The 25,159-nt window shown below is 41.7% G+C and overlaps 1 protein-coding gene across 1 annotated transcript; it reads left to right on the forward strand.

Annotated features, from left to right (window-relative positions):
* The first annotated feature begins 1,125 nt into the window (after positions 1-1,125).
* On the forward strand, positions 1,126-24,626 carry LOC126051513 (protein ELYS-like). Its single transcript, XM_049830828.1, has 24 exons — positions 1,126-1,246; positions 3,088-3,341; positions 4,267-4,444; positions 5,216-5,423; positions 6,749-6,865; positions 7,810-7,894; positions 9,961-10,111; positions 12,640-12,772; positions 12,860-13,041; positions 13,519-13,580; positions 14,497-14,625; positions 16,737-16,827; positions 16,915-17,004; positions 17,167-17,307; positions 18,085-18,189; positions 18,940-19,033; positions 20,555-20,678; positions 20,791-20,847; positions 21,622-21,768; positions 22,506-22,693; positions 22,866-23,010; positions 23,104-23,235; positions 24,245-24,392; positions 24,481-24,626. The coding sequence occupies exons 1-24, from the start codon at positions 1,126-1,128 to the stop codon at positions 24,624-24,626; spliced, it is 3,228 nt and encodes a 1,075-aa protein (XP_049686785.1).
* The last annotated feature ends 533 nt before the right edge of the window (positions 24,627-25,159 follow it).

Below are 25,159 nucleotides of genomic sequence, written 5' to 3' on the forward strand. Positions count from 1 at the left end.
TGGTTTGTGGCATAGGGTAAGGGTTCTGTTTGATGCCCGAATTGGTCGGCATGTGTAACACCCAGGAACAGCGAGCTACGTAGAATATCTTCCTTCTGAGACTCCATGGAGAAAGCAGTGCTATTTGAAGAGATGCTTGAACCTGTCTTGTCTTCCGGAGGCTTTTTCGATAACCCATAGAACTTGCAAGACGTAGTGAGCTAAAGTAGTTTGTATTTCCACGTGTGTGGCATATCTCTTCTTTAGCCTCCTATTCAATCTTGTAAGTCACCTGAGCTTTTAAGTGTGTGTGTCCCCCCCAAATCTGTCTTGACATGGTGAAATGTGAACTGTCTGTGGAGCACCGATAGAGGTGTGGAAACTGAAAGGCCTCGAAGTTTTTGTAAAATACTGCAGAGATGTGATAAGGACTGGCAATAGGAAGGAAAGGACTGGAATAAGGAATATGGGGATTTAAGTGTAGAAAAGAATCCATGTTTTAAGGTGCTGTGTTACGTTCAGGTGATAAGTGTACGGAAAACTACTTTCCAGCTGATGAGCTATGAAAGTCTGTATTGCTTGTGATGTGGAAACATCAACAGTACATTATCTGGAAGAGTTTGAGAGTGAAGGTAGTTAAGGACTTAGTATTCCTTAAAGTGCAAAATAAACACACAAGAAGTGAACAAGACACAAATGATGCCTGAAATCTACTAGAAGACAATTGGCAATAAATAATGAAGTACAAAATCAAGAGCAAGGACAAATGGAACCTGATACCTCTTACTGCAGCGCTAATTGAAATACGCTTTTTCTCGGACCGCATCTTACTACAGACTTACATATCTGAGTAGACTTGAACTCGGTGTATTGGTTTTTTTCCTGTTATTGACCTTATCAATACCCCTGTGTCACTTTTTGTTGGTGATCTCATAGGCATTAGAAAAGTAAAAGCATTGTCCTTTTGCTCTGCTGTGAGATCAAAAACTGTCCTGAGTGCCATTTTTTGAAGGAAAAGAGCTACAGGAGCTGTATAGGGATTATTTGCGGCATACTGATGAAACTTCTGTCAATCTCAGAAAGCAAATCTCAGTTATGGCTGACATGAGTCTATTTTTGCATTTTTTTCTTTATTTACAGTGAAGAATGCAACACCTGTCTGCTCAGGTAACGAGCAGTCTGCTGCAGTTTCCAGAGGTGACTACTCAGGCACTTGGGGAAGATGAGATAACCCTAGGTTCTGTGCTGCGTGGGAAGTTTTCTGGAGGTGAGCATTCTCCTTTAAATTTGGTCTCGGTCTGAAGTTCTTGTTGCCTGGAGGTTACCTGAAGCACAGGGTCACAGTATCGACTGTGTCAGGCTGGTGCCATTAAGATGCATCAGGTTTCGAGAGAACAGAAAGGAAGTTTTAACTATTAAAAATGCTAATGTTAAAACTTTACAACTAGTAGAGTTAAACTTTGAAATTACAGCAACCTTCACCAGTCTTGTGCTATTCAAATAATTTACTTAAGCATGCTGAGTCAGCAGGCCTTCCTCAATGTCGTGGTCACTCAATTTTTAATTAAATAAAAGGCAGTTTTCAAAAAAGTAATAGTGTTGTTTTGGGCCCTATTTATTTGTACCAGCTCCAGCTCTATGACCATCATAACACCACATGCTGAACTAGTTCTTCTACAACGTTACAGAGGCACCCCCCCGTTACAGAGGCACCCCCCCGTTACAGAGGCTTTGTCTTTTCCTAGTGTGAATACAAACAGCAAAGGAAGAGAATAAGACTGTTAAGCGCTGCAGCCATATTTCCAACGTATTTAACAGGGTGCAGATGAGTACCCAGGGAGAGCTGCTGAAAGTGGCTAAGCAGATTAGGTAGTTGACTTTCTAGGCGATCCGCAAGTAGAGCTAGCTGGGTACCTGTCTGGTTGTCTAGGTGTCCTGGTTTCAGCTGGGATAGAGCTAACTGTCTTCCTAATAGCTGGTACAGTGCTATGTTTTGAGTTCAGCATGCGAAGAATATTAATAACACTGATGTTTTCAGTTGTTGCTCAGTAGTGTTTAGACTAATGTCAAGGATTTTTCAGCTTCTCATGCCCAGCCAGGACACAAGAAGTTGACACAGGACACAACCAAGGCACCTGACCCAAACTGGCCAACGGTGTATTCCATACCATGTGACATCCCATCTAGTTTAGGAACTGGGAAGTGGGGGGGCAGGAAATCGCCGCTCGGGGACTGGCGGGGTGTCGGTCGGCGGGTGGTGAGCAATTGCCCTGTGCATCATTTGTGCATTCCAATCCTTTTATTACTACTGTTGTCATTTTATTGGTGTTATCATTATCATTATTAGTGTCTTCTCTTCTGTTCTATTAAACCATTCTTATCTCAGCCCAGGAGTTTTACTTTTTTCCCGATTTCCTCCCCCATCCCACTGGATGGGGGGGAGTGAGTGAGCGGCTGCGTGGTGCTTAATTGCTGGCTGGGTTAAACCACGACACTAGGCTTCTGTTAGACCAGGTAGAATCCATCTACCTGACTGAAAGTGCAGTAATTGAGTTAATACTTCCTCCGAGTTTGTTCAGTGAAAGAAAATGTGTTAAATTCTTTCTGTCATCAGCCCATGTAAAAGATTAGATTTACTCATGCAGTGCCCATTTTACAATAATTTCTTGCTGCCGTCCAAATCCCTGCCCCAAGCAGGCGTGTGTCAAGTAAAATTAATAAACTAGAAATGAATTGGTTTAGATTTGTTATCTTTGAAGTATGCTTTAAGACTCGTATTCCCGTATGTATTTAGACGATTTCTAGCCAAAACAAGCCGAATATGGGATGAAGACTCTAGATCAATATGTTGTCATCTTCATCCCGAACAGTCAAAATCCTTCAGTGCGGGAATGACAAGTAGAAGTGCAAAATAATGAGGTTGTTAACATTAAGAGGTAGTGCTGGCGGATCTCCATGGGTGATTTTAAATAATTGACCACAACTAGGGAAGTCGGTCTTCCCTTTGGGGTACTTTAATTGAAGGAAAGGGGCAGTGGCTGCAATTTTTCCGTTGTTTGCAATCTTGTGTTGGAAATTTGCTTTAGTTAGCTTTCTTTTCTCTTACAGGGAGAAGTGGCTTGGCATGGTTGGCGTGTGGTCCTCAACTGGAGGTAGTGAACTATGTGACGGGAGAGCGGCGCTCTGCTTACCGTTTCCGTGGAGTAAAGAAAGAGCCTCCCACCATTCGTGTGGTGAAGAATTTTTCCTGGCAGAAGAGAACGGGACTGCTGGTTGGGTTGGAAGAAGCAGAGGGAAGTGTTCTCTGTCTGTACGACCTTGGAATATCGAGAGTGGTTAAAGCAGTTGTTCTCCCAGGAAGGGTACGTACTCTTTAATCGGAGGAACGAAGCTTTTGCGTTGTCAGGTGCTGCGTAATCCTGTTTCAGGAGAAGCTTTGGAGCGTCTCTTTGCAGGCGGTTTTTCTTCTATCTTGCATTAGTGCAGACTGTCACTTGAGAGTATCCAGTCGAGAGAGCCTTGGTGCGAACTCTTGGGCTTAACGATACCATTATCTTTTGAGCTTACTGATGGTAAAACAAGTTTTCTGGGTTTATGGTAGAGCACATAGTTACCTAATTCTCCACTGCCACAAAAAGGCATTGAGAACTATCTTTTTTTGGCCAGAGTGAAAAAGAAAAAAACCAAAACCCCCTGTTCCCAGTGTCTGTAACATACATTTCCTAAATGCTTGATTTCTATATATGATAGAAATAGTGTCTTTAAAATATCTGAAACTTCCATAGTTGTGCTGTAAATGACTTAGACACATTCCCCAGAATCTCGGACTAGCAAGCAGGTGGCTTTAGAGCAGAACAGATTTTTATGTTGACTTAGGATAGGAAAGAAGAGCCGTTAGGGAGTTACTGATGGACTGTCGAAAGATTGACTTTCAGCTTGCCGTCCTTGAATCTCTGCTTATTGAATATTGTGTTTGTGTAGATGGGAGAGGCTGGTGGAATGTTACTCCTTTTTTTCTGTCTTCTATAACCCAGGAAGTCCAATGATGTAATGTCCCCTAGTCTCATTATCTGAATGTAAACAAGGATCAGTGCAAGTTAATAGAACATCAAGATTCACTATATTGTTTTTTTCCTGATATAACTGGAAACAATGCTTTGGTTTTAAGTCTTATGGTCCTCTGTAGTTACTTTCTTGTTTCTGATGTGCTAATTCTGGCTTCACTTTTGAATGATTTCTGTTTAGCTTGTCAAAGAGCTTAAATGCTAGCTTGCAGTTTTCCTGTAGGTAACTGCTATAGAACCCATAACTAATCACGGAGGACCCAGCGTGAGCACTCGGCACCTACATCAGAGTCTGCGATGGTTCTTTGGAGTGGCAGCAGTGGCTACAGATGTTGGTCATCTACTTCTGGTGGACCTTTGTTTGGATTTCTCTTGCAATCAGAATGAAACACAAGCCTCGGGTAAGCCTGCAGTTTTTAAACTTGAATTTGAGAGTGAGAAAACTTGTGTATAAACAATATGCATCCCACTTGGAAGACACTAGTGTGCAGGCATTTCTGACTGCTGATTACAGGTGGCGGTTTGACTTGGTGTAGTCCTGACCTGCTTAAAAACGGGAGTGACTTAATACTCCTTCTAATGTGATAAATGCCCCCCTGCCACCAAGATCCGTATGTCACTATGATGCTTGCCGGTGAGGTGTAGGAATTTTACCACGTTTTGTCAATGCAGCTGCCTGAGAGGAAGTGGTGTCAGAGGCGCCCTATTTCTTGGGAATGTTCTTCTGCTTCTGTGAATTGACTTGGGGCAAATTTTAGGCTTGCTTGTTAAAATGAATCCGACTTGTCAAAAATCGTGCCTTTGGATGACGGGATTCTCTAATTTGCATATTCGGATTGCATGCGCTGTTTTGGCTATTACAAGAGTGGCTTCAGGAGTTGGTGTCGCTTCAGACAGCTTCATCATGAGGCCCAAACGCGTGATTATTATAGAGTCCAGGAAGAATTTGTCTACGAAGGTTACGCTTTTACCTGGTTTTATAATACGATTGAGAATACCTGTCCGATCAGAGAGTTCCTCTGTTCTTTGGAAACATGCAAAAGAAAGCGTTGCATAAATGGGTATTTTGCCCGGGGCGGTAGAATTGGATGAGATGTGTTGTCACATCAGTGTTCAAAATGCAGCCTAAATGGCCTAACACATTAATTCATGGCGTGGTTTTGTGTGTGTAGGTCTAGAAGTTGCCACTAGAATTCCTGCTGAAGTTCCACAAAGAAGAGAAGCTGTGACCAGAGAAGGGAGACATCTCTGCTTTCAACTACAAAATCCTTCAGGAACAGCAATATCAACCCTGTACTACATAAGCAGAAGCAATCAGCTCGTTGTGGGTTTTTCAGATGGCTGCCTGTCACTGTGGAATATGAAAACTTTGAAGAGGGAGTAAGTAGGCCTTTACACCTGGCCATGCCTGGAGGTGCAGGGGTCTCAATTGTTTGCTTACGGAAGCATGTTCACGAAAGAGAACATTTTAGGGACTGAAATTTTGGGTATAATCTTGGAATGTTTAGAAATCCTCTTCTGAAATGACTATGAAAAGTCAAACATGGATTAAGTGGACCGCCTTCTCCCCAGTGGGCTGGGATTGTTTTCCTTCTTGTGCCTGTGGCTCGAGGGATTGTGGAAAGCATGCTTCTTTGGGTTACGTCAAGCAGTTTAGGATGCGGTAGAGCTCATTTTTCTAAGACGCTTTGTCCGATCAGTAGTGTTCAGGGAAGCCAGGAAATGTGTGTATTTTGATGAACCAGGTTTTAGGAATGATTTTGCAGAACCAGTTACTGCAATTAGGGCATACATTGTGAAGCTTAAGTATGTTAATAATGTGGGTTTGGTGGTAATATTCTTTAAAGTGTCCAGGATGAAACTAGTGAGACACGAAATATCAATAGCTGATCTGTGCCTGACAAGATATTCTTTCCTACATGTCAGCCTTGTCCAAACTAGGAGGCAACATTGTGTGTGAATGAAAATTTGCTTGGAACACGATGAGGATAAGGGGCATGTAAATCTATAAGCAATAGAAAAATTAAGAGACGATTTTATATCTGCCAAAGAGCAATCGCACGTGAAATATGTGACCAAATTCAGATAGGGATTGGCTTAAGCAAACGTGCAGTGACTCACCAGAAACTGTTGGATGCATAAATAGACAGTGGAGGACTAATTGGGTGGCAAGAATAGATTGTGAAGACACACGTAAGGTTCAGAAGTCTGGAGGAAAAATGCTTTACGTAGCATCCGAGTGAAGAAATGAGAAAGTACTTGTGTTTGGCACTGTCCTAGATTTGTTCAGAAGATAGGCTGCATTTTAAGTTCAATATTGAAGTCGGCCGGAACAGGAGGAACAGTCTTTTGCCTGGCAGCTGAAGTAATCATTTATGTTCTTCCTCCCTAGGCAGAGGAGGATATAAACCCAGGTTATTGCACTTGATGGACAGTAATTTCCTCAGCTCTTGACTGTTGCATAAAAAGCAGTCGCTTCCCTGACTCACTTGTCTGAGATGGAAGTGTGACCTTCTGTACTTTGAGGATAAGCATGGAAGGATAAGCTCTTTTCTCAGAAGATGCTTCTACCCTTCCACAAACAGTTAGGGCCCATCGTAGGCTCACAGGGGTTTTATTTCCTACCTTTTCCCCTTTTCCTTTTTTCTTTTTTTCATTTTTTTTCTTTCTTCTTCCCCCCCCCCCCGCCCCCCCCAAACACGTAGGCACCACTCTCAGCTTGAAGGAGGAAGGATTCCTGTCTATGCTGTTACTTTTCAGGAGCCTGAGAATGATCCTCGCCATTGTTGCTACTTGTGGGCTGTTCAGTCTACACAAGAAAGGTGAATAAAAAGTTACGATAAGCCACGGAATGCATTTAAATTTTTTTGTATCTTTGTTCACATACAGTTGATACATGTATATTTGTTTTGTTTATGTAGCTGTGCAGGAGATTCTCTCAGGTATGGAAGGTGTTAAGCTTACAATGCAATTTTTACAGGATTTAACAGATGTGAAGAGGGACCTACTAGTGCCTACCTTCTGAAAGAAGGCAGAGCAACAGTGGCTATATTTTTGTGCTTGCATTCTGAAACGATTTCCTTTGTTTCTTGAGGACTGCTTCACGATTTGTTTGGTACTCGCACCATGGGATTAAAATACCATTACAAGTAGTTGGGGCTGCAGATCCCGAGCGCTAAACGTGCCAATGTGACAGCCGGCTGCCCCTAAAGGAGGGAGGTGACAGTATTGCGGATTACCTTGTGCCAACTTGCGCGGTCTTTGGAGCCTTTGTGAGCCAGGTCAGCTCACCTGGCAGAGACCGATCACTGTTCAGCAGCAAAGTCAATGGTTTCCTGCTGGGCTAATGACCCAAATCCGTATGTGGAAGGGTGCAGTGTGTGTATGCAAGAGAGGGGCTGGAACTTTGGTGGGAAGGGAAGGGAAGGGGAGAAAGATCTCTCTCTTTCAGCATCAGCAAGCTATTTAATCAGCTCAGCTGTTCACAGAGTGGCAGTCTTCTTAAGTTTGACTTTAAAGCAGCAATTTGTAGTCCATACAACATATTAAAGCTTTCAGATTGTGTGGTTAGCATTTGCCCCTGAAGCTGTTAGTGTCCAAATGTCCTCCTTGGTGTTATAGCGGCTACACATGACCAGTTATCTGATGGTTTGGGAAGTGGTGTTTTTCTTTTCAGCAAGAAAACACCAGTCTAGATCTAATAAAATGATAACAAGGCCTCTGAAGCAGCTTTGTAATCAAATGTCATAATTTCTACCTTTTTCAGTGAAGGTGACGTTGTGAGTTTACGTCTGTTGCAGTTAGCATTTGGTGACAGAAAACGCTTGGCCCCAGGACAAGTCATGTATGAGGTAAGGCGTGCATGTATGTGAAAAGATGAAAATAGTGATTTTGTCTATGTGAGTATCAGTTAAGTTGTCAGGGGTGATTTTTACCATCAAAATTCAGCGGTGACTGAAAACCCAATCTTTTGCTGAGTCTTCTTGGGCATGTTTTATACTGCTGCATCTCTTGTAGTGCTCTAAGCACTTGGGCAGGTCGACTGGAGAAAGATGCTTTAATCGTTCTCCAGTTTCACTTTTGAACTTCTGCTTTGCTTTATCCTCTTGTAAAAGTTATTTGTAGCTACAGTCTTAGCAGTGGCAAAGACAATACCTTGTACTGTGTGCTGCTTTGGAAGAAAACCCAGACGTCGATAGCCATTCCTCACGTGGCTACTTTGTTCTGTCTCAAGGCTTTAATGTTAAAATGGGGGACCTTTTACTATTTGGCAATGCTTTGTCTCGGTCATCTTATTTTCCTGAATAAGGTGTGACGAGTGTCAGATTTCACCTCAGAGGGTTGAAATGTTTCAGCAGCTTTGAAAAATGGGTCTACTAAAAACTCCAGTTTTAAAAAAAGCACACAAAGTGATTAAATTATGTGGTTTGCGTTTGTGACCTGAGAAGGCTGTGGTGTCGTTAGTGTAAGACTTTTAACCCTCTACAGACGGTGCAACCAGTAATACATTCACAGGCTTCTAAGAGGTGTCAGGCACCAGTTTCTGGCTTTGAGATATTTTACTCCCCTGCTGTTCCTGCGTTCCTGTGATGAGCGTTGTGCAAGGTTGAAACAGGAACCAATCTCACAAGGTAGTTGAAGAGAGAACTAAACAGCTGGACCTCTGGGGGGAAAAGTCAGGTTCTTCAGCTAGCTTCCAGATGAGCCACTTAACACATGTAGCTTCATACCAAGTCTTGCTAACACCTACTGCCAAACCCCGCCCCAAACAACTCCCCCCCTGGAAAAAAAAAACAACAAAAGAAGCATTAGTACAGGATCTGTGTTCTACAGAGGACACTTGGAGTGTCGGAATACTTCCCTGTAGTCACAGATTGGTCAGTACTACGTGACTGTCTGCCTGCGTGACTGGCTGAGTCAAGTTTCTTGTCCGTCTTCCGTGGCAGAAAATTTCAGAGTTGTTCCCAGTTGCCAGGCCAAATTTGAGTAAAGGAGGAGGAATCTCCTGTTGACCCTTGTTCGTTGAAGAGGGTGCACAGAAGCTTGAAAGAAAGCTTGAAATCTAGTGCATCCAGGCACGGTCGTGGAGCGCACCTTTACGTTTGTCCTACGTGATGCTTGCAGGTGGATAGAGTATACAGCCTCCACTTCCACATCAGAGTCTGACGAGTGCATCTCATTTGAAAACTGTCTTCAGATTTTACGGGTCAATAAAGTCATTATTTGACATCTTCCACGCAGTGGAGTTCCTTAACTTAGATTTGCTTGCCCCAGTGGAGAGCTTAAAATACACTGTTTTGCTTCAGAAGTTGTCTTAGGCAGGAATGGTTTGATATCTTTTTTCCCTTCCCCTCAGCCCTAACTTTGGGGGGGACTGGCTCTTCCTAGATGAATAAAAGTTGAAATTTCTAGCGGTTAAAATTCGTCTCCAAGAGGTTGATGGAGTTGTAGTACTTTATCCGACGAAAGGGTCTTTTGGCATGGTGGACCTGTTCAGGACATCTTTTATGATAAACTGTGTTTGGTGATTATTCCTTCTGCAATAAAAATGGGATTCTTTGCTTAGGCTTCATGCTAGTTTTTCGAAGAGATGGTTTAGATTTTTCCTATCTACTCTGCACATGTCTGTTATTTCCAAAGTTACTTGATAAAGTAGAAGGAACTGTGCATACTTCAGAGCAAATTTTAGCTAGGGAAATGCTAAATTTTGAAAGTGTGCAAAGCCCGTTACTATTTGACGCTTCATTCTCTTGCATGTCAGGTGTAGTTTCTATTTGCCATCAGAAATAAGCTCATGGGAAATATACAGTACAATAGGCATATTATATTATACATATCCACATTCTTTCATATTTAGCTGTAATGTATGTTTTTATCTCAAAATGACCTTTTCTCTCTCCTTTTATTTTTTCCCCAGGGTCTGGAATACTGTGTCGAAAGATACAGTTTAGGTCTCACAGGTGGAGTCTTTCCCTTGAGCGGGCGGGCCAGCGATATTAAATTACTTAGCTGTCAGACTGTAGAAAAACTTCCCAAACGTGTCGACAGAGAGGATAGCGTTAATGCAGGTTTGTTCTAATGTCCCTGTTTGGTTATTCTAAAATAAGTAGTTTTGGAATCTAAGCAATGAATGCTGTTCTGTACCCCAGTCTGTGAGTCTTGAATACCTTTACAGACTAGCTTGTTGGGCTTATTTAAAATGGGTGCTTAAGTTATATGGGACTTCTTCAAAGGAAAAAATAAGTTGTATTTTATGCTTGCTGACATGCTATAGCAATGTATGGTGGAGTCACCTGCATGATGCTTGCCAGTCGTTTTATTCCTCCAGCTGTCATCTTTGAACAATAAGATGATGCTCCCCATTGCTTAGGAGTGTTACCTGAATTTTTCTTTCCCTGTTCCAACCTATGTCTGCATCTGCATCCAGCTGGTGGCCGGTCACAAGTGGTGTTCCCCAGGGCTGGGTATTGGGGCCAGTTCTGTTTAATATCTCTGTCAATGATCTGGACGAGGGGATTGAGTGCACCCTCAGTAAGTTTGCAGATGACACCAAGTTGGGTGGGAGTGTTGATCTGCTTGAGGGTCTACAGAGGCTCTGTGGAGGGATCTGGACAGGCTGGCTCAATGGGCCAAGGCCAACTGTATGAGGTTCATCAAGGCTAAGTGCCAGGTCCTGCTCTTGGGTCACAAGAACCCCATGCAACACTACAGGCTTGGGAAGGAGTGGCTGGAAAGCTGCCTGGCTTTGGGCCCCTCGCTACAAGAAAGACATTGAGGTGCTGGAGTGCATCCAAAGAAGGGCAACAGAGCTGGTGAAGGGTCTGGAGAACAAGTCTTACGGGGGGCAGCTGAGGGAACTGGGGTTGTTTAGCCTGGAGAAGAGGAGGCTGAGGGGAGACCTTACCGCTCCCTACGAGTACCTGAAAGGAGGTTGTAGCGAGGTGTAGTGTTGGTCTCTTCTCCCAGGTAGCAAGTGATAGGACGAGAGGAAATGGCCTCAAGTTGCGCCTGGGGAGGTTCAGGTTGGATATTAGGAAAAATTTCTTCACTGACTGGGTTACGAAGCATTGGAACAGGCTGCCCGGGGGTGAGTCGCCATCCCTGGAGGTATGTAAAAGACAGGGAGACGTGGCGCTTAGGGACGTGGTTTGGTGGCGGACTTGGCAGTTGGGTTTAGGGTTGGGCTCAATGAGCATAAAGGTCTTTTCCAACCTAAGCAACTCTATGATTCTATGATCTGCCTGTCCATTTCTTCCTCTCTAAATCTAATAGGTTCCTACACCTGCAAGTTCTTAAAGCAATAGCTTTCCTTGTCCATATGCACAGTTAAAACTCCTACGACGTCTTTCATTATCTTGCAATAATTAAATGTCCGTCTCTGGGTTTACAACTTCTCTTATGCTCTGACCATATTTTTGAGCCCGCTGCAGTGATAACTTTCATGGCCCTTTGTTTTGACTGCATTATTCACCTTCCCTCTCTTCTTACTGGCCTTTACTGATGTATGATGTTTACAAAGAAGACACTTGCATGATCTTTCTAGGCTACTTCTGTTTATCATCTTTGACTTAGTCCTGAAGCGGCAACTTGCATCTCTTTTGTGATGCCACCCTCTGTCAACAGTGTGTCCAAATCTAACAAAAACCCCTTTGGATTTTCTCCACTCGTGTCACGTTTCTGAGGAGAGTGCCTCCTAAAAGCTTGTTAAAAACAAACACACACCACCACTCCACCACACCCGACAAAAAAAAACGCAAACCAAAATAAGAACAACAAAGCCCCTTTCTGTCTCCTTTTTATGAAGCATGAGGCATGGAGAAATACCTGTAATTTCTCTGATGGTTTCTAATTAGCTCTTATTCAGAATCTGTTTGAGTGAAGTTCTAGGCACACAGGAGCTGCTGTTGGATGTGGGTTGAGGCTAGCAACGAAGCTGTCTTCTGAATTATGAAATTAATTGGTATCTTCAAAGGCACTTGCAGCAGCTACAAAACGGAAGCGGCACAGGTGTTCACAATGAAACGTAGTAAAGTGTGTGAGGATCCCTAAACGTAATGATGAATTCAGCAGAGAACAGAGAAACATTTTGCCAAACAAACTGTCGCCCCCTTCCTTACTCTACTAGGGTAAATGATATACCACATCCTTTGCTTCCATCTGGAGAATGCGTTCTCCCCAGAGAAGACAAACCATTCCACTTATTGAGAGAAGTGGAGTATAACATTGTGAATGTTTTATGTTAAAATCTTTATTCCAATTTCCCGTTTGTTGGGTTTGGGGTTTTTGTACTTGTTTTGTGTGATAATTGTGTTCGTTCATTCTGAATGTGCTGGAAAGGAGCTATTCTTAAAACCTGTAATTGAGTCCAATCTGGAAATTAGTAGTGCCTGCTGAGTGATACAAGAAGAGGGGGCAGTATGACTGAAACCTGTCACAGAGATGTTTGCTATTCCGTACATTTTTTTGTTATTCTCAGTGAGTGTTGTGCTTCGTGAGTGATATAACAGAATTAAGCCAAAATAGGAAGTGGTGTTTTAAACATATCAGCTATAGCGTTATTTTCTACAAACAAGAAACAATGTCTTGTCTTTTACAGTAGTATCGCCTGACACCAGTGTATCAATCTTCAGCTGGCAAGTGAATACATGTGGTCAGGGAAAACCATCTGCTTACTTGGGTGTATTTGACATTAATTGCTGGTATCATGCTCACATGCCAGATTCACTAAGGTATATTTTTATTAAGTTGTTTTCAATATCCCTACAAATCAATCATTTGAAAGTCGGTGTTTAGCTCATGCACTTGCTTGCTTTCAGGCCAGAAGAACTCCTTCATCATTGCCCCTATTTTGCGTTGTGGTCACTGGATACTGTAATAAGCATGACTTCTTCAAACCCCCTTTTGGATATTCTGGTACACGAGCGGAGTCTAAGTTGGGGAGTTCCTCTTTCTCATCCACTACCTGAGCAGTTTTTTCATCCAAGCTCCTACAATTTTGGTAGGTATTTCACTGCTTTTGATAGTGATAAGCTTAAAGTGAGGTCAAATGCCATTTATTGGTTCTCCTGTTCATTGTTTGTCACTCAAAACCCATCGGAAACCAAAAAGCCCCAAACCCTCACAAGCTCAACCCTTGATTACGTTGTACTAACAAGGTGTTTAATGCTGTGACACATACCTGACAGTCTGCTGAGGTTTGGGTTTTGGTGCTTTTGTAATGTAGCCTGTGAAGTGGTGATGGTCATCAAATGAAATGAGGTTGAACTGAAGCTCAGAGCAGAGCACCTCGCTAGCACTAGAGATAAAATTTCTACACGCAGTAATTATTTTCAAAAAAATAAGTTTGGAAGTGATCTGACGAAGAAAATGGGTACTCAGTTACAGCTTTCCAGATACTGCTATTTACAAAACGTAAACTGGTCATAAGCTAAGTGCGAGAGTATGGAAGGCTGTCAAACGTTCATTGTCTCTGCAGGTGGTACGTGCTTGCTGAACTCCGGAGTTGTTCATATGACTTGCATTGGCTTCCAGGAGGAGGTGATCTTTTACTGTATCTTTATTGAGAATGGCAAGAGATGAACCTTTCCTCTGTTTTCTATTGCACTGCTTTCAGTGTCGGAGATCATTTTATGCCCATCCTGCCCATCCACACGCATGACGGCAATTGTGTCCTGCCAGTTTTATGCAAATGGTAACATTTTAGGTCCACTCTTGGGACTGTAAAACTACCACTGTCTCCTGTTGAAGCACGCTGAGGGATTGAATGTCTAGAGCGGAATACAACGTTGCTGTTGTAGGAGCAAGAACAAAAATGTTGTGGAAGTTGGGGAAAGCTGTTACTTCTGCATTACCCATCAGTGGAACTGCGTCCATAGTCTTGAGTTAGGGTTTTGATGCCTGATTAACTTGAAAAAGGAGGGCAGAATGGAGAAAATGAAATATTACTTAACTGTTTGAGAAGAAATGATTTTTTTTTTTTTCTCCCACACTTGGCCGAATTAAAACTTCCAAGCCACTGCACAGCTTGTGACAAATAATTTTGAATTAAATTTCAGCTCACTAAGTGTTTCCAACATAAATCGACTTGTGCACAAACAATCACAGAAAGGGTCTTCCAAAGCGTGATTTGGAGTTGTGTGCTAGCTTTAGCTTATACAGAATATATTTTGTGTCAGTGTTCAGGGTCAAAAAAGGTCTGTGTATTGACAGAGAAGCTAGAGAATACTTAATTAAGCATTGCAAGGGCTGACCTTTTGTTTTACAGGATATTTTTTATAAATCGTAGCGGTTAGTTTGGCTGCCGTCTTTAAGACTCTACGTAGTAGTGCTTACCGATGCAAGCTTTCTAACAATTTAAGCGAACATTTGTATTATTTCTCTTAGCGATTATTCAGAACCTTAGTGACTGGATAACACTGCTGTCTTAATCCGTAGTTTTTGATTAATGTTTCAGGCCTTGAATTTTTTAAAGAAATGTGGTCCTTTAAGAAGTGAAGCCATTCATGATAGCTACAAGAGGTGTCTTGTAGCTGGCTTGCTGCCTCCAAGATGCATTGATGTCCAGCCATCCAGTTTGAGTCAGGTGAGTGCGTATCAGGGAATCAAGGGGGAAATACATCCATCTTGTCTGACAGGGCTGTAGAGGCTACAAGACATGATAATCTGATTTTCCTATTATTCGCAAGTTGCATTGAAATGCAGGTGTTGACTTGAGTTAGCAGAAGTTACAGTATTCTTCAATCCAAACTACCGAGTTTGAGTGGGGGCAGCCCTAAGAGATCTGCGTTGAGAGACCCATCTCTTAATTCCGTGCCACAGATGGGCACAAGGAAGCGTGCAGGCAGTGCTGGTCATGCGCAACATAAAGCATCTTTCCCTCACAACAACCTTCACCCCATCGGTTTCTCAAAGCATTATGTTCATGCAGTAGCTGACTATGGGGGTGTCTCACTCGGATGCGAGCTGTTGCAAACATCAGCTTGCTGCACTAGACGTGATCACTTGCTTCCAAGGAATTGGGCTGTGGTAAACAATTACTCTTGTCAGCTCTGCCCGACAACTTCATCACCGCTCCCCCTCATCTTCCCTTCATCAGTAGGCTTTCCTGCAGCCTCTCAAAGCAGATCTTCACCTCTGTAGCCTCGTAGCCCAATTTACTCTGCTTAGAGTGCCCCCTTGTTGCTGCAACACCTGCATCGCCTTTATCTCATGACACCCACTATCTTCTCTCTGCTTTGTCCCCCCATAGGGACTCCACCCCCCTCGTCACAGGTTTTCCATTTGCAGTGCACCAACCTTTCTCTCTCATCTGAAGAGTTTCATGAGAGACGGAGCCTTTGTGATGAACAGCCCCTCTTCACCCAGGCAGGATCCAAGCTAAACGATTAGCTAGCTGGTCGTCACACAGTGGAGCCATTGGTAGGAAGGGGAGAGCGGTCTTCTCACTGCCCTCATCTTCCTGTCTACTGGATTGTTCACCAGATTTGTGGAAATGCGTTAAGGCAAATAACACTTCTGCACAGTGTGGTAGCTAAAATAAATTTCTTGGCAAGCTGCCCTAGCCCACAGACTGCTTATTTTGCAAGCCTGACGTAGACTCTTGCATTCAAATGGGATGTTCTGATGTCAGCTCCGGTCTGGAAATCGCTTGGGAAATCAAGACGCGTTTTAATAACCTTTGCTGAATTGTGGCCATATCATTCAGAGACTTGTTATGCATTTGAGCAGGGATTTCTTTTGAAAGTTACTAAAACAAATTTCAGAGTTAGGGTCAAGAAGCTGGGTTTGGAGTTTTGTTTGCCACCATAAGTAGTATCTGGTGTGTTTCCTCGTGTGAAACCCATTTTCAGAAAAAGATGGACATATCATATGTGTATTCTAATGGGTGGAAATTGCTTTGAATGTAATGATTTTGCCTAGAAGGGAAAGCTACTTTTGAATGTCTTTAAAAAAACACATTAAAAAAAAAAAAACAAACCAAGAAAAAAACAAAAAGAAAAAAGTAAAATTTTATGAAGGGTCATTTCACCTGAAAGAAGTATCACAACACCAGCTGAAATTAGCTGCTACTTAATAATCGCACGTCTGTGCATAGCTGTGCATTATCCTGCTCAAGGATTACCACTGCATTATAATACAGTATTTGAGCAGCCTAAAATTTAAACCTATTAGAATTTAAATGTTTCACGTCTTTTTCTGTCATTTTAGAAAATGATAAAGTTTTGGGTGTCTGAACTGCTTCATGTCTTCAGAGTCTAGGAAGCTGCTTGACCTTAGCTTCACTGTTTCCGTGCAAGCGTTGCACCGTTGTCTTTGCTCTGTCCCCTTCACGCATTCCTGATGGCAAACTTCTACGTGCAAAATGCGTGACGGGTATTAGCAGAGGATGTTACCGGAAACAGTTAATTGGAACTCGGTAAACTGAGACTATACTGCAGAGGCATGCAAATAAAGGTTAGAATCAGCCTTCAGTAAGTTGCAATGTTAGAGGAAAAGTTTAACGTGTTTCTCAGACCAACAAGCAGTGCAGCCTGTGGCTAGAGTTAAGAAAAGGAACGTGGAATTAGCTGCGTGTGTACTAGCGGACTGTGTGATGCCTGAATGAGTGTACAGTTAGAAACAAACGCTTGCTGTTGCTGGTTCAGATACTGAAAGCATGTAAGATTCTCAGTTTATTTTGTCGGTTACGTTTAGGAGGAGCGGTTAGAAGCGGTATTGTCAGCTGCTGTCCAGACAGGTTCTTCGGAACTTCTGACTGGATGCATTAAACATTGGGCATCTGAAGGTAATATTTCTTATGTTGTTCTTATGTTATCTATTTTTCTAGTTTGCAATTGTCGATTCATTTCTTTTTTGTTTTCTTTTTTTAAAGCGCAGCCAAGTTCTGCTGCTAGTTTACAGTTTGTTCTTGAGTGGACATGGAAGAAAGTGATCTATGCAAAAGATGAGTTTGACCAAATATGTGAGTACTAGTGTAGTCATTCTGCAAACATAAAATGGTTCTTTCTAATTGAGCTTATTCAGGAATGTGGCGGTATATGGTACTGCACGGGGTTCTTTAAGCGTACTTTGAAACTCTGAAATTGCTCTGCAGGCTAATGATGTAATATTTATTCTTGAAAAGGTGTTCCGCTGTTTGATGGCTCTCGCAGATTTGTTGACCCGCAGACGTTACAGTCTCTTCAGCGCTGCCAGTTGCTTTTGAGCAGCCTTAGCACGGTCTTAACCTGTTTTCTATCAGAAGCACAAGAGCTTACTGGAAAAGGTTTGTAATCGTATCTATGAAATCTTTGGTATGTTTTACTCAGATTTGGAATTATGCTTGAGTTGTAAGTGTGGAAAGATGAGCTTCTGTTGGTTTTGATGATTGGAAGACAGCCAAATTTAGCTGGGAGAAGGGGCTTAAATCTGAGAAGTTGGGACTACCACTTAATATGTGTTGATTTCAGGGAAATAGTTGGTTGTGGAGTTCATGCAAGTGGGTAGGGGAGGCTACATTCAGCAAGAAGCTGTGTAAGCAGCTGGGTGGAGATTCCAGCAACCGGATGTGGTAGCCCTGCAAATGATTCCTTTTAATTCTTAGCTAGCATTGCATGCGAATATTGTATTGCAAATTGCTAGAAAATACAAAGGAAGCACAAATGAGTAACTCGTGAAATAAGTTACTTGAGTTTCTGTAGCTTTTTATGTTATCACTTGTCCTTGGCATATTGAGGGGAAAAGAAGACTGTCCCTTTGCTACGGTAAAAATTCCCGCTATGTGAAAAACAAGTGTCTTATTCGTGAGTGTATTTAATAGTTCCAGCTTTAGGTTTTTTTTCTTTTAACCTTTAGCGAATCTGGTTCTTTGTAGGGGTTGCTTTTTTGTTTTGGTGGTGAATGTGTTTTTTTTCTTCAAATAAGAAGGTGCTACAGAGCGCGAAATGCAAAGACCACGATTTCTACCGCGTTGCTTTTACACTTTCTATTTGGGATGATGAAGGGGGTTTTGTAAAAATGAAAGGAACTGGATAACAAAAATCATCTTACGCCTTTTTTTCAGGTTTTGCTGACTTGACAAACAAGCAGGTGGTAACTGGCCTCCTTTCTTTGTATGCACGAGTGGTCATCTGGTTCTGTCGATCCAGTCTCCTTCCAGAGGGTTTAGGTAAGCATAACCTGTAATACATTTGTAACCGGGAGACTATCCAGTAAGTGATTCCAATGAACACATGCTTAGCCGTGTTTTTGTAAATGTTTTGCCAGTGCTGAAGTTCTGTTGGTGAAACGGAGATTCTCCTGTTTTTTTCAAATGCATAATGTAGAATAATGCAAGCAGTTTCTTTCTTGGATGTTCCTTAGAAAGAGCAATAAGCCTCTGACTTGAAGGAGTTGCTTGTGTCCACAGCTTGAAAGACTTGGGATTTTAAACAAATTACTATTACACAACAAATACGGGAATGCTTGTTTTTACAGCAAAGGCATTACCTGCGTGTTTGGAACGTTTTATTCATTGCTTGAGGAAAAAAATACACCTCAGCAAGACTTCTTTATTTGGGTGGATTATAAAGTCTATTGTCAGCCTTCATTGTCTCACAAATGCTCACAGGACATGTTTAAGAAACCATTCCCTTTGAGAATTGTCCTTTCGGTAGTGAGCTTGCGCTTACAGTACGTGTTCTGAATGCTACCTCAATTGTAAACTTGAAATGGCACTTGACAGAAGAGGGAATTGAGTCTTGTGTCTTACCGCTCGTTTAGCAAAGGCAGAAAGAGGATTGGCTTCTTTCAAAGTTGGAGGCTTGCCTGTGTGCTTCTTGATGCTTAGCTCGTATGATCGTCTGTCTTTTTAGTCAAACGTTTCAGTTTCAAAATGTGATATTGCTTCTTTAACTTGCTTTTACTTTATTGCCTGTAGATGATGATGCGCGTTTGGGTAGACCTTTCTACAATTACCCTCTGATTCAGAGCTACTACACTGGTCATCGACAGAAACTTGAGCGTTTATCAAGGTAAGCCTTACAGGAGAACTCGAGAACACTTCCACTGTGAAATCAGAAGTGGCAGTGAGTGGCTTTGCTATCGACAGTTGGTATTTGCTCTTCACTTCAGCGATGCATGCGTTCTCTTGAACACAGAGGTTACTTTCCTGTGTTACAATATTTGTATATACCTCTGCTTAGTACCATTTGTTGGCATCCTTGTTTCTTGGTAGCGTACTTAATCCAGCGGCCAATCTGTATCATTTGGTACTACTGAAAAAGGTCATGTGTTCAGGAGAGGGTCAGCGATCTCCCGTTCAGCAAAGCACGGCATTCACAGAACAGGTGCTTTGGACAGAGAAGAAAGCAAGTTTTAAAAACAAAACAAACCTCATCTCGTTTATTGAATAGTGAGCAAGGCTAATAACTGTATTGGCCTAATTCACAAGTACATTTGTGTGATTTAATGAGATAGAGTTCGATGTAGTTGGCACACCTAGCATTCTACTGGCTGTTGGATAAAAGTCACTTGCTGAACGTGAAGTCTCTTTGCTGCGCTAGCTCACTAGCATATAGGTGATATGCCTTGGATTAGACGATAATAGATTTTTCTTTGGAAATTGTGCTGAAAACTAAATAAAGAGCTAAAGAAGCTTAGGCTATGGCACTGCAAACAAGAAGAGGATGCTGCAAGATGAGTTAAGGTGCAAGCTGCGGTGTAGTAGCTATTGACTTTAAAGTTCATCTTACTTAGCTTACTTCTCAAGTAACTTACATACCGGCTCAGGTGTTCCTTAGAAGCATACAAGCTCCAGTGTGCTCTTTCTGCTTCTTATGATGGGGAAATGAAAGGGTAGTGTCCCAGTCAGCCAATGATTGCGATGGACTTGTGAAGAAAGCAATTTTTAAAGGTTCACCCATCCGTGGTTGTAATGGTCTGTGCATAGAAACATAATGGGGATGTGCATAGAAACATAAATGCTGCTTAAGATGACACTAAACTTCACCTGTATGCTCAGCTTTCTGAAAACAACTTTTTTTCAGTAAGAAAAGTGAGATGCTGAGAACAAAATCTGAACTTTCCGTGGTGTTGTCTTCTTCTCACAGCTGTGTATTGGAACACTCCAACGGGAGGCATTAGACTTGCGTTAAAGAATAGTCCTGGTATTTTGACACTGTTGCGTTTCCTCTGTTAGACAGTAGGAGAGTGGTTATTTCTGGCACATAAAAAACTTAGTTCACACTTCCTTTGTACTACAAGACAACAAAAGAGAAAACCTGAAAACGAAAAGGTCCCTTAGTAGGGGAGCTTTCCAGGATGTCTATTTGGAATTCCTCTAATAATTCAGTATGATCTAACAAAGATCTTTCATCTGACTCAGACATTCCTTTCATGTGCCGTTTCAAGTCATAATCATGCCTTTGTGTGTTTGTCACTTTCTTTGCCTCGTGGGAGCTTTTTTTTGTTTGGTTTGACTGGAGGAGATCTGTTACACTGAGAGGCTGGAATCAGTGTTTGACTCTCCAAATCCTTGCTACCTTTTGTTCCAGAGGAAAATGGGATTCTGACTGCTTGATGATTGATGGAATGGTTTCCCAGTTAGGAGACCAAGTTGAGAAGTTGTGGCGGAGAGATGAAGGAGGAACTGGGAAATACCCACCTGCTAGTTTACACGTGAGTGTTATGTTCACTGAAAACAGCAACGAACCCCCCAAAGCCCCACCCAAAAGCCAATGATTGATGAAAGACAGGAGTTTTTAAAAAACTTTTGATTTTTCATTTTCAGGCACTGCTGGATCTCTATTTGCTAGAAGGCATTGAAGAAAGCTACAAACATGCAATTGTATCCTTTCTCGTTATTTTTACTACACCTTCAGTATACGCACATAAATGTTCTTAAATGTTTGTCACCTGCGTGTTTAATAACGTTTTTGAATTTATGCTTCCAACACAGTGCAAGTGAAAACATTTAGTTTAGAATGGAGATGTGGACAGGAGCATTGTTTTATTTCTTTGTACTGTGGATTCTTGATGGTTTTTTTTTTTTTAATGTTTTGTTGCAAAGTCTTTTCTGACATGCGAAAACAGGTTTACTAAGAAATGTTAAAGATAAAAATCTCCCTTGGTTTTTCTGAAAACTTAGCACAGTTTTTAATTTTTTAAAGCACCCGTATCTGTAGCAAATGGCCGCTTACTAGGATGATGCAGTAATACGTGCTGCTTGAGAGCAGAAGGATTTCTAACCGGTACCTGATTTTTGCCCAATTCTTCCGTCTTCCAGCCCAGATAGCAGTGCTTGCTTTTGTTCTGTTAGAAGTGCAGGCACACGGAATAAGAAAGAGAGAGAAGAGAAAAGTCATTGGGCAGAAACTTATTTTTTAAGCTGCTGAAATATACAGAATTACATGCAGTTTTGTGGTTAGGACCTGACCGTCCTCAGGTCCTAACCACAAAACTGCATGTAATTCTGTATAGCTCAAAATGGCAAGACTAATACAGCAGTATTTTCTGCTTCCTACCACTTGTATATTCTGATTTCACTGTGTTTTTCGAAACGTGATGTGATAAATGTTTGGTCTTCCAAATTTGTTAGCCTTAACTAGATACTTGATGTCAGACAATTTACTTGCTGCTAGATATCACGCATTCCTTTCCGAATAAAACAGAGACGTCAGTCAACTCCTTCCCAACTGCCTTTGCTATCCCTTGGGGACTTGTTAAGCTTGTTGAAGGCTTTTGGCTTCTAGATCACAATGATTACGAAGTAAGTACGTTACAGTTCAGTTAGACATCCCTTACAGTCCAAAGCTGTAATCTGTAAAATGATTTTAAAAAATCGGTGCTTAGCTGATAACAGGTGCTACAACATTAGAAGCCCTTTTGTCATACTGCTACGACATGTTCAGCAATAAGTTATAATCTGAAATTTTCTTTTAGCCACTTTGACAGGAAATTGATTAAAACAAAGAAGAAATCAACTTTAATAATGCTTGATACTTGAATTTTCAAAGCCATCCATTTAGGTTGTTTTCAGCAGACCGATGGAGCGCTTTCTCAAAGACAGTGTTTTAGGTACTTTAAATACTAAAACGATGATCATAGCAGCAAGGTTTGAGGCAGAAGACTGCAGAAGTGACTGTTCAACCTAATTCATGTTCTTTCTGATGCTGAAGGTTGTTCTTTGCCTGTCACGAAGTTAATATATCTGTTTGTCTGGGAGAATAGCTTATTATTTGGTAATGTATTTATAAAAAGTGGTGTTTGTACACAGAGATTTGGTTACTCTGGAAAAGTGTGAATTACTCCTTTTAAAACACTCACTTTGTTCTGTACGGCTAACTGGATTTTTTTTTTTGCAAATACTTGAGAATTTTTATTTACAGTAGTTAGTCATCTAAGTTTATTTAAGACACGTCCACCCTTACTTAAGATACTTTTGAATGTTCTTGTGGCGTGCGTGCATGTGCATATCGTAATACACCTGACCTCTAACCTCTACAGAATTCACTGGCCCTGCTCTTTCATCCAGCTACAATCAAAACTGTGTCATGGCAGCACAGGAGAATTATTCAATCCCTGATGTGCCAAGGAGAGCATAGGCGAGCCCTCAGATACATACAGATGATGAAGCCAGCAATGCCAAGCAGCAGTGAAGTGCGACTTTTCCTCACTGTGTTGTTGTCCAATAGGTAAAGAAACCTGTCCCACCGTTTTGGCATTCAAATATTGTGAAAGGTGGAGAACAAATAATACGAATCACCATCCCCTAACTTCCCTTTAAACTCTGAAGACAGTAGTTTGGGGGCATCTTTTTGTTTATACTATTAGTAAGCCTTTACGTCTCAAAAAATTTAATTACAGGTGTGTGGTGGAGGCTTGGGGTCTGTTGCAGCAACATGCCACCAGGTTAAACATCGAAGAGCTGTTAAAACACGTGTATGAAATCTGTCAGGAGATGGGACTAATGGAAGACTTACTGAAGCTACCTTTCACAGGCACTGAACAAGTAAGTGTGGACACGACAAAAATCTTAATGGTCTCTTTGAAAAGAGAAGAGGCAGAATCATAACAGATTTTTGAAATGTGTTATTTCGCATAGGAGTATTTGGAGAAGATTTTACAGAGCGACGCTGCTGTTCGGAATCCTAGATTTCCTTTAGACCACCATGTGCAGAGTGCCAACTATATCCCAGTGCTGCAGTCGAATCGTTCAATGAACGTTAATCTTACGGTAAGCATGAAAGTTCTGTCAAGTGTGCAGGTTTCTGTTGGGTGTTACTGACCATTTTTGGTAGTAAATAAAATAAAAATCAATGCTTTGGTTTTTGTACCATTCTTTGAAATACTAGGAATAAGTTTCTGTTACAGCTGAACCTAAAAGTTGAACAAAATATTTCACTACTCCAAAGCTACTGTGTGAAGTTATAAATTAAGTGTTGCAGACCATTGTCGACTCCACTTAGAATAGTTTGTTTGCATCTAAGGAATAATGGTTTAGAATGCTGAACGCTGTTTGTGTCACTCCTTTCTGTGGCCTGAAGAGTATGTTGTATGTCATCTCTTGAATCTTGCACACAACTTTATTTTTCTAGCTGAGAGCAGTCTGGATGCCAATCCACAGGTAAAATCTGTGTTCTCAGAACAGCCAGATTAAATTTTGCGTTTTGCAAACTTCTATTATGAATCTGTGATACGTTTTCTGTTTTCCGGAAACATAGTTTTCTAGTGAATCGCGCTTATAAGGTGGTCTTGGAAGATTTAGGTCCTGCATTTGAAAACTTTCCTTCGGCCAGAAGGTGTGTGTAGGTAGCCTTTTCTTACTTGTTTTAATATTCACATCATTGCGTCCGCCTTAATTTGCAGTTGCCCTGTGTATTCAGTCATCTCGGACATTGGTGTTTCAGGAAAAAGACAAGGGAAAGCCTGCTATTTCGTAAGCCATTTGAAAATTGCAGGTGAGAACAAGAGGATCGGAGTAAGGTTCTGCCGAGTGCCAGAATTGTTTCAACTTGAAGTTGTAGGTTCTGTTCTTATCCTAGTCTGCCGTGCCCTTTGCTGAAATTACCGGGTGGAAATGGTGTGTGCCGAGGAGTAGAACTTGCTGCTCCTCTGTGCAGTGGCGGTATTGTACAGTATCTGTGGAGGAAATGTACTCACTAATTAAAAATAGCAGAGATAGTTGTGTGCAATGAACTTCTTGTAATCAGTTACCTTCTTGCTTTATGCTTTTTGTTCATCAGAATGATGGTGAGCCTCGCTTGAGAGAGGGAGCAGTTGCCAGAAATTCTACATTGGACCAATATGGCAAGATCCTTCCTAGAGTTCAAAGGAAGCTGGCCGTAGGGAGAGCCAAGCCTTACCACTTGCCTTCATCGGTCTCAAGAGAAGGTAATTTTTAGGGGAGGGAAATACAATGGACAACTGACCACAACTTTGATCACACAAGGCTGATATTTTTTCCTCTCTTGCTTTACAGTCGCAGGACCAAAGCCATTATCAACAGTAACAAAACAAGCATGTGCAGGAAATGTGCATACGTTCATCAGTAATGTATTGGCAAAAATTAGAGAAGTAGGGGTAGGAAGTGAGCAGAAAACCAGTTGCTCACGCCGTGATAGGTAAGCAGCCTTTTAACAAAGTTTAGTCTTGAGCTGCGTGTTTGGAGGGGGGGTGAGAGAGAAATCCACTTGAATTATGTTAGTGATTTGGAGGGAAGGGGCACCTGAATAAAGCTTTCCTTGGCCTTTTTGCACCTACAAGATATAACATTTAAGAATCAATTCATCGTAAGTAATACTTGGAGCGAGAGTTCTTCTGCTATGATAATCTCATTTGTGCAAATACGTCTATTTACATTACAGTAAATGTGTTTACAGAATTTAAGGTAGCTGAAATGAAAACTATGATTGCCAACAAGCTATTGGAGTACAGGTTTTGGTAGACTTGATTGTGTGATCAAATAGTAATCTTTTACCACTTTGTGCCCAGTTTCTGCTTCGTTTCTGCCATTTTGGGTTGTTTTTACTCAAAACCAGGCAGAATTATAAAGAGCAAAAAAGAAGCTAGCAGTTGTCAGATGATTTTCCTAGAGGTGGTATATTCAAGGTGAAACTTGAATTCTGGTACGTTTGGACTTGAGGAGAGTGAAAGTCAGT

The sequence above is a fragment of the Accipiter gentilis genome, chromosome 28, assembly GCF_929443795.1.
Source record: "Accipiter gentilis chromosome 28, bAccGen1.1, whole genome shotgun sequence".
In the NCBI taxonomy this organism is placed as follows: domain Eukaryota; kingdom Metazoa; phylum Chordata; class Aves; order Accipitriformes; family Accipitridae; genus Astur; species Astur gentilis.

Bases quoted from the DNA above. Each gene is read 5' to 3' on its own strand.
- LOC126051513 (XM_049830828.1), top strand. From the start codon at position 1,126: ATGCAACACCTGTCTGCTCAGGTAACGAGCAGTCTGCTGCAGTTTCCA. The intron at 13,042-13,518 runs GTAGGTATTTCA...TTGTCTCTGCAG, and splicing joins TCCAAGCTCCTACAATTTTG to GTGGTACGTGCTTGCTGAAC. The intron at 17,005-17,166 runs GTGAGTACTAGT...ATTCTTGAAAAG, and splicing joins AGATGAGTTTGACCAAATAT to GTGTTCCGCTGTTTGATGGC.